Source organism: Aotus nancymaae, unplaced genomic scaffold, assembly GCF_030222135.1.
Source record: "Aotus nancymaae isolate 86718 unplaced genomic scaffold, 86718_ANA_hifiasm-v0.15.2.pri h1tg000064l_1, whole genome shotgun sequence".
Lineage (NCBI taxonomy): Eukaryota > Metazoa > Chordata > Mammalia > Primates > Aotidae > Aotus > Aotus nancymaae.
Genome location: NW_026988479.1, coordinates 24,840,625 through 24,853,156, shown reverse-complemented (window position 1 = coordinate 24,853,156; position 12,532 = coordinate 24,840,625). Strand labels below are relative to the sequence as shown.

General features: G+C 47.2%; 1 protein-coding gene across 2 annotated transcripts in view; it reads right to left on the bottom strand.

Annotated features, from left to right (window-relative positions):
• Positions 1-2,469: 2,469 nt before the first annotated feature.
• Positions 2,470-12,532, bottom strand: part of PPARGC1B (PPARG coactivator 1 beta) — a 126,622-nt gene continuing 116,559 nt past the window's right edge. For both annotated transcript variants that reach the window (XM_012452494.2, XM_012452586.2), the window contains 2 exons: positions 11,678-11,832; positions 2,470-10,351 (listed from right to left, as the gene is read on the bottom strand). In XM_012452494.2, coding sequence (XP_012307917.2) covers positions 10,251-10,351; positions 11,678-11,832 — 256 coding nt within the window. In that variant the 3' untranslated portion in view covers positions 2,470-10,250. The remainder of the gene's footprint in view (positions 10,352-11,677; positions 11,833-12,532) is intronic.

Genomic DNA, 12,532 nt, shown 5'->3' with positions numbered 1-12,532 from the left:
GTGACTCTGCCATCACATTTCTGAGTCCCTTTGGCAGCTTCCTTCTGCTCCACTTTCCAGCTTTTCCCAATCTGTCAAAAAAGTCAAGATCCTTGCTGTGCCTCTCTCAGATGACTTTGCTTAGCACCAAATGAGACTGAGCGCAATGAGGATCACAGCTGATATTGATTAAGTACTTACCATGTCCTAGGTACTGTGCACAATCTAATTTCATCCTAACAACAACACTCCAAGGGAGAAACTATTCCTAGCTCCATTTATCACATGGTGAGGAGCAGACTTAAAGAGGTAGGAAATCTGCCCAAGGACAGCCAGCTGGTAAGTGGTGGAGCCAAGCTTCAAAGCCAAGCAGCTTAGGCCGGCGTGGTGGCTTACAGCTGTAATCCTAGCACTTTGGGAGGCCAAGGTGGGTGGATCACCTGAGGTCAGGAGTTCGACATCAGCCTGGCCAATATGGTGAAGCCCTGTCTCTACTAAAAATACAAAAATTAGCTGGGTGTGGTGGTGGGTGCCTGTAATCCCAGATACTTGGGAGGCTGAGGCAGGAGAACCACTTGAATCCAGGAGGCGGAGGTCGCAGCGAGCCAAGATTGCACCATTGCATTCCAGCCTCGGTGACAAGAGGGAGACTCTGTCTCAAAAAAAAAAAAAAAAAAAGAGCCAAGCAGTTTGACACCAGAACCCCAGCTTATAAGCATTTACCTTATACCATACTGCTTCTGCAAATCTGGTTTTGTTGTTGTTGTTTTTAAAGAACATAAGAACATAAAGGAACTTCAAGTTCAGCTAAGCAAATTGTTTCATATTTGGGAAAACCAGGGACCAAAGAGGTGGTTTGCCCAATTCACACAATTTAGAAGTGGCAGAGATGGGTCCCAAACGCAGGTCTTGAGGCTCTGTATCTGCCATCCTATTCCTTGCACTATGGGTAGGATCGTCTCAGGAATTCCTGGTTGATGGGGCTGGTGCCCTGCAGTGAATGGAAAAGCAGGTCTATTCTCGAAGCTTACCATCTACAACATGGGCAACGGGCAACCGGTACTGAGCTGTCAATCACACACATACTCTTCTCTAAAGACTCTAATCACACCAGAGAGCTCTACCCTAAGTGGAAACGTTCCTATTAATTTTAATGGGAAAAAATCATGATGTGTTCCCTTGCAATCAAAGAAATCCAAGCAATTTTCACAGATTGAGAAAAGAAACCACCTGAACAAGGACAATATATGTATGTGTGTATGAGTTATGTAATAAAGAGCAACCTGAATAGTTTGCACATAACATAAAATGTAATCATTCATTGTATCTGTTCTTGTTTATTGATTTATTTATTTTGAGATGGAGTCTCTGTTGCCCAGGCTGGAGTGCAGTGGTGTGATCTCGGCTTACTGCGACCTCCGTCTCCCAGGTTCAAGCAGTTTTCCTGCCTCAGCCTCCCAAGTAGCTGGGATTACAGGCGCCCACCACCACGCCCAGCTAATTTTTGTATTTTTAGTAGAGACGGGTTTCACCATGTTGGCCAGGCTGGTCTCAAACTCCTAACCTCAGGTGATCCACCCACTTTGGCCTCCCAAAGTGCTGGGATTACACATGTGAGCCACCACACCCGGCCCGTTCTTATTTATATGTAATTCTCTTCCTCAATGTTTCAACCTTTTGGGGCTCATCTTGCATTTAAAAGTAAAGCACGAAAAACAGCTTTAGAGTAAAATAAAGGCTAACCCCTTTGAGGCGTGAGGAAATGACACACAGGCACAAGACAGAGTCTCGGAAGATGCCACTTGCTCACCCCACTTACTGGACTTAAAGAGGTAGGAAATCTGCCCAAGGACACCCAGCTGGTAAGTGGTGGAGCCAAGCAGCTTAGGCCGGCGCGGTGGCTTACGGCTTACAAAGGAAAATGTTCTGAGTTCACTCAAATATCACACACAATGGAGGCCTGCTCTGGGATCCTCTGACCAGAAACCGTTTTGTAATTTTTGTAATTACAAGTTGATGAGTGTTTTGCCTGGGACCATAATGCCAAAATATCTCTTACAGTGCATTTATTCAATCTGCCTGTGTGAAAAAGTTGTTGTAACAAAACAAGGAAGTCTGTGTTCGGAAAGGGGTAAAGCTTTATAAAAGTCATGGCAAAAAGTCCTTCATGGAACAGCTGTTATGTGAGATGAGTCTGAATGATTATTTTATTTATTATATTTTATTTAATTTACTTTTTTAGAGATGGAGGGGTCTCACTATGTTGCCCAGACTGGCCTTGAACTCCTGGGCTAAAATGATCCCCCACCTCAGCCCCTGTATCCAGCGTGAATGTGAACTGTGAAAAGAGCTGTGAAGGAGGGAAAAGTGCGGTGAGGTGGGGTCTTATCTGAGAAGGTGATGCTGAAACGGAATCTCTTCCCCATTTAGTGGTCGGTGTCCGTCAAAGAGCTCCCAGGACCAATAAGGAAAGACACACGTGGGCAGAGCTGTGGGTGGTATTTTCTTTTTAATCTCCATAGTGTATTTGTTAAGTTTATTTATAAGCAGATCACTTCACTATTTACAGTACATGAGCATAGAGATTCTACAGTTTTTGTGATGTAAACAATAACCCCACAGTGGGAGTTTGAGAAAAGAAGCCAGTTCTGAAGTATTTACAGACATTAAAATAGAACTTTATACTCACAGAATAATAATACATAGAGCAATTTGGTTAAATTATCTAGGAAACTATAGAATCTGACAATGTACAAATACGGGAAAACATTTTCTCATTTAGAAGGTAAGACTGAGAAATCACACCAGAAATAAAATAGGGACGATGACAACCACAATAATTAAAAGCAAAGAAGGTTTCCTTCTTGCCTCTTACAGATAAAGTATTTATATAAATAAGGACACAACCCAACAAAATGGAAAAAATATATAAAAATCCTCTACCAATTAAAAAAAATAGCAAAACTAAAAACTTGATTCTCAATCATTAGCAGTGTCCTTTAAAAAATTAAAATTGAGCTTTCTATTATAAATAACAAAGCAGATGTGTCCCTCTGTGTAGGTGAAATTCTTGCACCTTTCTCAATAAATGCATCAATGTAATTCCACACACACACATACACACACACACAGGCACAGATGTGTGTATGTGTGCACAGATACACACACATACCCACCACAAACACAGCCTTACACTCACACACTCAGGCTGTAGTTACCTTGTTAAGCTTCCTAATAAATAATGCCCCCTACAGTAGTACCCCTGGGGATGACAAAACCTCACAGGTTTAGCCATTCCTTGGTTTGACCCTGTCACAGAGTCAGGGAAGGCCCTGGCTCCTATTGCTCAGAATTCTCTAGGCTGCGTGGTCACACCAAGAGAAAAGGATTTGAGTCCAAGATTTGGAAATGCTGGAAAGGACCATAGGGACCACCTTGCCCAGTTGATTAAGGCTGGCTACAGACACCTTCTTTAGAAACCTGGGGTTAAGGAGAGGGCTCATGTTGGTTTCAACATTAGCAGCTGCCTCTGGAAGAAGCAGATGCTCCAAGCCAATGCTAACAACATGGCACAAGGAGGTGAGGGGATGGGTGTGAACTCCAGAGAAGACTGCACTAAGCTGGACTTCTGGATGGTCATCTTCCCCAGAAACCATTTGGAAATCCAAGCAGTCTACTCCCTGATCCACAGACCACCTTGTCCACGCTCCCCTTGAGATTTCCCACCTGTTTCCATCAGAATCAGAACATCCCTCAAGAAACAAAGTTGGGAATAGTTTATGACTTTTTATTCCTAACACAAAAACATTTGACAAGATTTTTAAAATACAAAATACAAACAAAAAAAAAATTGAACCAAAAAAACTATTTGGCTATTCGGTGGACCATATCAAAGGTCATGGCCAGGCCCCCCACAGAATTCTTACACCCAACTTCTTCTCTTGCCCTGAGGGCGTAATTCGGACCACCCAGCAAAGGTTTATGTAACAAGGTCGGCAGCTGGGCCGTCAGTATTGCAGTTACAGTAAACCCCTCCCGGGCCCCTGGACCTCCCCTGGTCCACTCCGGTCTCTTCTGCCCACAGGACAGCTAGTGCATTTCTCAGTTCTGCGTGAGAGTCTACTAAGTGGCTGCTTCTGGAGTCTTCTGACCCTAGTGTTGCACTGATCTCTGAACACAAAAACAGTTGGTTCATGCCATCATATTTCATTCCCAAAGTTAACGATGGACAGCAGGGTGGCCCAAAAGATTTATTTGCCTACCATCTGGGTAGCCGGTGGAGACAACCTTTGGCCACTAGATGGCGACCACATGTTGATAAGGCAAAGTGCTGAGGTGGAAACTGACCAATCCCCTTCACAAGTAACCAATGAGCAAGGGTGGTCAAGTGAAAAAGGAAGCTTTTATAAACCGCCTTGGTGACTCCATTGACCAGAAAATACTGCACGGTGGCGGGGAAGGGGAGTTCTAGTTATATAAACCCCTCTTGGAGGAGTTGTTGCACAGCCCAGGGACCGACCACCTATAAAACCTATTTTCCAAGCCCCAGATTCGGGCAATTAGATTTTTGTACTCCTCCCAGATGTGCAAAGCATTCTGATGAAATGGAGTATCTGAAAATCTGTCCCCATGAATCACGAAGCCTCAGTCACTGCTGCTATACCATTAAAGAAACAAAAAACAAAAGCTGCCCTAAACATATGCAGCGTGATCAATGCCTCCTGTTGCCCCATATGTTTTACAATCATTTGAAAGAAATGTGTGAAAAGTGCCTAAGCTGTTTAAAAAAAAAAAGTGTATTGCTAGTATTGTCTGAGAACAAGAGAGAAACAGCCAAGTGGTCACAACATTCGCATTAACATCTGTCCAGTGGGGACAAAGATGAGGTTAATGTGAGATTTGACATCATTACCCAGCCAAGTTGGGGGTTTAATTCCTTACTGTCCCCACTAGAAACTATGGCTTAGATCTGTCCCGGAGAGTGGCCTCCTTGGATAAGGCAACTCAGCCAGGACACAGTGGGATGGAACATGCTGCTAGTTGGTTCTTGCAGAGAACCCTCACCCTGAACAGGAATTGGGTCAAGTCAGAGAATGGACTCAGTTTTAAGGAGAAGTGATGGATTCCCAATGCTCCTGGTTGGGAATCTGAGTCTCTCAGAAGTCAAAGGGACTTTAATGCTCATATTCAACACTCTCATTTGGTAGATGAGGAAACAGGGACCCAAGATCACACAGCAAGTAAGAAACAATGGAGTTTCTGATTCTAAGATGGCTTATAGTTAAGTGACTTGCTCTACAAACTCATTTTGCTGTTTTCATCTCTCTGTAAAGGTAAGTACCAAGATCTAAATCCATGGCTCCCTGTTTCTAGGGCTTCCAACAAAAGGCTAGCAAAGGGTTGGCCCTCGCACTGGCTCTCCTGCTGCTGACATCTCCAAAGGCATCTCTGCTCTCCTCCTTGACAGCAGCCCCATTCCTGAACTCCCTGTCCCAGTCTCTAGAAGAACACCTCCCACAGCCAAAGGAGACCCATATTTTCCAGTGTAGAAACATGGAGCCTGGCTGAAGTGTTGGGGTTTTCTCAAAGTGCTTTTATTGATAATGCAAAGTCAGCCTTTGCCTACTTCCTGGGCATCTTGCAGCCGGCTCCCAGGGCTTCCCCCATCCCATGATGGTTCTGGGCCGAGGACACATTCATGCATGTGGGTTTCCAACTCTGAAGCTTTCCCTCCATTTACCCTATACCTCTAAACTTGGCAAGCAGACCTGGAGCCCATCCATGTGTAATAACACCTCAGGGACTAGGGGGCTACCTCTAACATATTGCACATAGCACTAATTAGTTTTCTTCTGCCCCAGTGGGAAGGGATGACAGGGTCCCTCTTCTTTGGCCAGTGAAACCATTACATTCACTTTCTTTGCTATTGTACATCCAATTTCTTGTCTTAATCATATCTGATGCTGGGATATGGGTCACTCCAAACTGAAGGCAGCTGCTAAATCTCAAATGCTAAAAAAATACTGCAGTTTGACATCAGTGAGTCAGATCAATACATACTCTGAGACTGATTTTGCTTCACAGTTGGGATGAGCCATCTCTCAAGCTGCAGGCTCAGCTGGGATTAACTGAACTCTATATCTGCGATGGGCCAAGAACTGAGCTGTCCATGCAGAAAGACCAGGCTGTCCATGCCTTCCCTGCCCCTCTACTCACCACTGCACAGCAGCCCCAGTGGGCCTACAGCACATGTCTAGGAGAAATCACTCTAAAAAACCAATAGACACAGGCTTTAGGCAACAAAAGACGTCTCACTGCATCTCTTCCCACATCAGAACTTGAGTACTGGGTCTTTGCAGCTCAGAGCATTCCTCCCTTCCTTCTCCTGCCCACAAAGCCCTGCCTCTCTCCTGAGCACATATGACACTCCATGCTGCAAGAATTCAAGGCAGATGCTGATACCTTATGGGTGCTTTTTGACTCAAAGCAGTTTTTTGGCTGAGGGGGCAAGTTGTGACGGGGCAGGGGGTGGGGGCCTTAGCTGCACTCCATCCACTCATATTCTTTACCTCTTTGATGCATTTTCCTTCGGTAACCAGAGCCCCCAAGAATGAGGATTCTGATTCAGCCTTGTACAGACTGAGGAAGGAGATGGAAGAATTCCACTTAGTGGTTGGATCGGACATTTTTGGAAAACACCAGCACGGCACAGAAACGGACAGTACGACCTGCCCTGCATGGGCAGCTATCGACACGGTCTACAGCAAGCTTTATGGCGATCACATGTAAACATCATTGAGAGCAAACACTAGGACAGAGCTACAATGAGATGGTTGCCAATGGCAGCTGCTCCCTCTGGGTTATTCCTCAATTTGGTGGGAAAGAGACCAAGGTTCACTCATTTTCCTGAACAGACCTTGGAGTTGCCTTAGTAAATAATACACAGCACCGAATGAGTCCTTCGGGATAGAGGTTGTCTGCAGGGTCGGTAAATTTTAGAACTTGTAGCATTTTATGTACGGGATGGCAACAGAGACTACTCAATGCCCTCGGCAGGCAGCATCCCCCAGCCCTGACTTTAGGCATGTCATGTCCCAATGCCACGCTCAGGTTTCTGCTCAAGGGCCAATGTCTAAGCTAACTTCAAGTGTCCTAGATTAATCTGATATGAAAGGACAGCTTCAGCTGACCCCAAAGCAGGGAGTGACAGGCTTGTCCTTTGCTAAAATTCCCCATTTCTTTAATCTAAAGTACTACCAGTCCAAGGCCGTCCCTTTGACCAAGTGCAATCAAAGAAGAAGCAAATAGGAGGGGCTTAGACAGCATCCATGGTCCAACTCCTTTCAGCACACTGAGGGGCCAGGGAGCGGAAGGGACTTATCGAAGTTACAAAGGAAGTTCTTGGTGGAGTCTGGACTCCCCCAACTCTCCAGACTTGGAATCTAGTGTTCTTTCCTATCTCACTTCTCTCCTTGATGCAAATCAGGACTTACTTAGTGGAGGCTGCAGAAAGATCTAAATTCTATCCCATTCCATAATCATTTATTGTGTGCCTACTATGTGCTAGGCAGTGAATAGCTATAAAGGAATTCAGAATGATCAGGTCTGTGCTGTGGGAAGTCCCTTTTTTGGTCCATCCTCCTAAGCCCTGCCTTCCCCAAATATGTTCCTGTCTGTTACTCATCTGCTGCCCCCTGCACCCTCTGCAAGGGGATGTGTATGTCAAATAGTATTGGGAGTTTTGTGCCACAGAATAGCATTAGGGGAGTTTTCTCTCATGGAACTGAACATCATAGACAGGGATACGCCACCACAAAACTCGGCCAGGATATGGTTCTGCATGATTGTTGGAAACCTTCCAAAGATTAGCCCAAGATGTCAAATAGATTAAACTCTGATCAATTAGTAATGACTTACCAGAGCACTGATTTCAGTATTCTTTTTTTTTTTTTTGAGACGGAGTTTCACTCTTGTTACCCAGGCTGGAGTGCAATGGCGCGATCTCGGCTCACCGCAACCTCCGCCTCCTGGGTTCAAGCAATTCTCCTGCCTCAGCCTCCCGAGTAGCTGGGACTACAGGCGTGCGCCACCATGCCCAGCTAATTTTTGTATTTTTAGTAGAGACCGGGTTTCACCATGTTGACCAGGATGGTCTCGATCTCTTGACCTCGTGATCCACCTGCCTCGGCCTCCCAAAGTGCTGGGATTATAGGCGTGAGCCACCGCGCCCGGCCGATTTCAGGATTCTTATAGCACATCCAGGCTCAAGAAACCCGAGTGCTGTGATTGATTAGTTACGTCTGTATTGGTCAAGGAGCTGGGAATAGTGGCATATGTACTATGTATTTGCCATCTTGGGCTAGACTCTGCCTCAGCAGAAGCTAACAATGTTGAAACTTGTCTAATCCTCCCCTTCAGTTCATTTCACACAAAAGGAAATTGGGGTCCAGAGGGGTCAACTGCTGTAACACACTGCAGTTCAATATCCCTGTCCTTGCTAAAGCCTGCCTCTTCCGGCCTTATCCATGAGCTGGTAGTATGCTCACCACCCAGTGGAAGACCATTGGCTCATTTTACCTACTGAGGTATTTGATAATCTTTAAAAAAGTCAATTCTCAACGAACTAGGCTTGGCATAAGCAACAAATTACATTAGCCTGTAGTTTGCTCATTAGTTTAGTTTAATGAGCCACTTTCAAAATTTTTTTTTTTAAAGCAGAAGGACCTTTTAAATAAAAAAATACAAAAATTTCCCAAGGAACCCTGATGTATGAAAGAAATCAGAAACAGTACACTCATACCCTGCCTGGCCATGCTGCCCTCATGAATGACCCCCAAGGTACCCACAGAACATTAAGCTGGAAATGGCTTTGCCATCACTTAAGAACACCAAATTTAAAGTAAAGCCCAATGGGAGTGTTTTTTCAGTTGGAGGGGAGCTGGGAGATTGTCCTATCTACTCCCAACCTTCACACCCTCCTCCTGGCTCCCCTGCCCCAGCCACAAAACAACTTTACAGACTAGGACAAAGGACTACCTGAGGGAGTAGGATAGCCTGGTGGCTGGCCCAAAACCGATGACTGCTCCCAGACCGCCTGTCTGCACCACTGCCAGGGGTGTCACCAAGTTCTGACAGTGTGTCTGCAGGCGGAGGCAAACCGCAGGACCACTCAGGATCACAAGCTGATGGTATGCCCAAGACACATGCCAGGGCTTGAATTCACCTGACGCCGGTGAGTCAACTGCTAACGTAACCCCTAAAATGAGCCCTTAGGCTTCTAGTCTGGTGCACAATTTAGCCAAAGTCACCTCTACCAGTCCCTGAAACGGCATCTTTACCCCAGCTGCTATGGAAGCATGGGACCAAGAATCAGAAGACCTGGTCTGGGTCACCCATCTGCCTTCTCACTGGCAATGGGACCTCCCACAGTCATTTCCCCTCTCGGGGTGCTGCCAGCCTCCCCTGGAAAACAGGAATGATGCGGCTTGCCCCGCCTTCCTTACAAAGTATGCAAGGTTCTGAGTACAGATGGATGGACACACGCTTGAAGCGTGAGCTGGGCACAAGATGGGGGCTCTTGTAATTTGAGCCAAACTTGCTCAGCAGGAGACAGGGCAGGGCGTGGCAGATACAGCCTGGAAACAGTAGGCCACGCTCCCCTGCGGACCAGCCTAGCGGCCACCCAGTACCTCCAGGGCAATCTGGCGAGGGGAGCAGAGCAGCTCAGTGGCAAACACCTCACGACAGTGCATAGTTAAAAAATCAAGGAAGCAATACAATAATCCCAGGCACAGAACATCTGAGCCATAAATACATTATTTTAAGGATATACTGTTTTTTTCTTCAATTAAAAATGAAGTTTATAATCCTGATTCTATTCACAAGTAACAATTTCATCATCACACACTACAGACAAGAAATGTTATGGTGAACACAGCTGCAAGTCTACCACAGGAAGTCAGTCGGGAAGGAAGGGGTGATGGGTGACTGACCCGGCACTTCGAGGTGCACCCAGGACAACCCGTTGGAAGCGAGGACACTAATGTGGCAGTGGAACGTCAACACCATGGAAACTCACAGACAGAAGCAGCTTTGTTCAATGTAAACATTGATTTTTTTTTTAAAAGGACAGCAGTTTCAAGTCTCTCTCACGGGTGTTCTCTCACGCTCGCTCGCTCTCTGCTCATATACTTGATTTCTTTGAAAACGTAAACATATTGGAAGGGCCTCGTCTGAGGTATTGAGGTATTCCTCGAGGGTTAAGGCTGTTATCAGTGTAGGCTCTGCTGGGCCTCTTTCAGTAAGCTGTCAAAATCCATGGCTTCGTACTTGCTTTTCCCTGACGCAGGAAGGGCCTCTTCTGAATTGGAATCTGGGCACGGGGGTGAGGAGACGGGGAAGAGCGGTGAGCAACTTACAAAGACCGGATGGGCAAAACATCTGCCACTACGAGTGGGCACCGTGGAGTGGCTGCAGCCCAAGGCCTTGGGGAGCTGGGACGAGCACTGGACTGTGGGCACTGCCTGCCATCCTGCCAGGACATCTTGGCCATGGTGTCAGTGTCTCAGGGCCTTGGCTGCCTTGTCCAGAGGCCTGGAGTCCCAAACTAGAGCATTCCAGAGGCTTTCTAGCTCCACACCCTACGACTCTACGTTCCCTGGCAGCTGCTTGCTCATTAGCAACCTGCAGTGTCACATTAAGGGAGGGCTAACAACACTAGGCCTGGTCTGGGTCACCCCTCTGCCTTCTCACTGGCAATGGGACCTCCCACAGTCATTTCGCCTCTCAGGGTGCTGCCGTTAACCATTATTAACAATCTAATTGTTAACAGATTGGGAAACTGATTCCCATAAATGGACATGCAGCCAAGTGTAGTGCCGCCTGACCTGGCTCCTGGCCGGGCCACTGACACTCAGTCCTGCACCATCAAGGCTGCGCTGGATTCTCTCCAATAAGTATTTTTTTTTCCCCCTTTGGAGACAGGGTCTTGCTGTGTCACTCAGGCTGGAGTGCAGTGTTGCCATAATGGCTCACTGCAGCCTCGACCTCTCTGGTTCAGGTGATCCTCCCACCTCAGCCTCCTGAGTAGCTGGGACTACAGGCACAAACCACCATACCTGGCTAATTTTTGTATTTTTTGTAGAGATAGGGTTTCACTATGTTGCCCAAGCTGGTCTCGAAGTCCTGGGCTCAAGTGGTCCTCCCGCCTCAGCCTCCCAAGGTGTTGGGATTACAGGCGTGAGCCACTGCACCTGGCCAAGTAATTCTTTTGTACATTGTACTTCTTTGTCCTTCTTCATCATCTTGTCCCCAGGTGGCTGCTGCCTTGTCTGGGGTCACCATGGAATGCCCCTGAAGGGGACAGGACAGCGGCTGACCCTGTGAAGTCAAGGAGACCGTAGCCACGGTTCTGCCAACTGGCTGTGCACACGATTGAACCTTCCCAGAGGCCACGGGAGGCTTGATTCTCTTTGGTAGCAGTCACAGGATAGGACAAGGTGGACCAGAGGCCAGAAGAAAAACAAGATGGTAGCCTTCAGGCAAAGAAGGGGCTGCAAAGTTATACTAAGCAGCACGCTGGGGTGTGGGGATGGGAGCTATGACCACAAGGGGCTTTAGCTCTGGGTTTTGTTTGAGGAAGGCACTGCCTCTCAAGCTTGGAGTCTTCCTAGACTGTGGCTGGGTCTCGGGGGCTTACCGTAGTCAGTGTATCTGGGCCAGGAGAAGTGCCGGAGCCCTCCGTAGCTCAGCTGGAAGGAGGGCTCGTTGCGCTTCCTCAAGGCAGCACCGTTCCTCAAAGAGAGGGCCGCGTGCTCAGAACACCGGTAGGTGATGAACCCGTACTTCTTGCCTCTGCAGGGAGAGTACAAGGGGAGGATGTCATTGGGCTGGCTGGGTGGACACTGTGAGACCACCCATTACTGGATGAGGAACTGACTGCCACAGTGATTCGATACATCACGTGGCCTCCCAAATAGAGATAATGCTGACCACTACGCTGACTTCTGCCACGTGGGAATAATGAAAGCAGCTAAGATGTTGAATGTTTGCTAGGTGTTGGCCACCACACCTTGCCTGGCACACTCCTCAGATGAGCCTGTGAGGGGGGTACTGTTATCTCCACCTTGCAGATGAGGAAAGGTTCTGTGGAGTTCAGTAATTTACCCAAAAGCAAGTGTCAGAGCAGGGACTCAAATCCAGGCCTCTGACGTTAAAGCTGATACTCTTAATACCCCCATATGTTTCTCCTATCAATCATTCCCATTTCCCTGGATCTGCCATGGAAATGGCAAATCCCCTGCCTATACTACTGTACCACTCTGCCTCCTTCAAAGCCAGCCTTGGTCACCAATTCCTTGGCTGCCATCTCGGCCCTCACCTCCCCTAACAGGGCTGGTATTCTGCATACCTCCTGCCCTTCACGGTAGGCATCTTTGATGCCTGTTCAGCTTGCACTCGCCTTCCCCTGACAACAGCATGTCAGGGTGCCAGGGCAAGGCACATGACAATGGCTCTTCCTGGACACCATGGTTTGTTCAAGGATAAGCCTGTT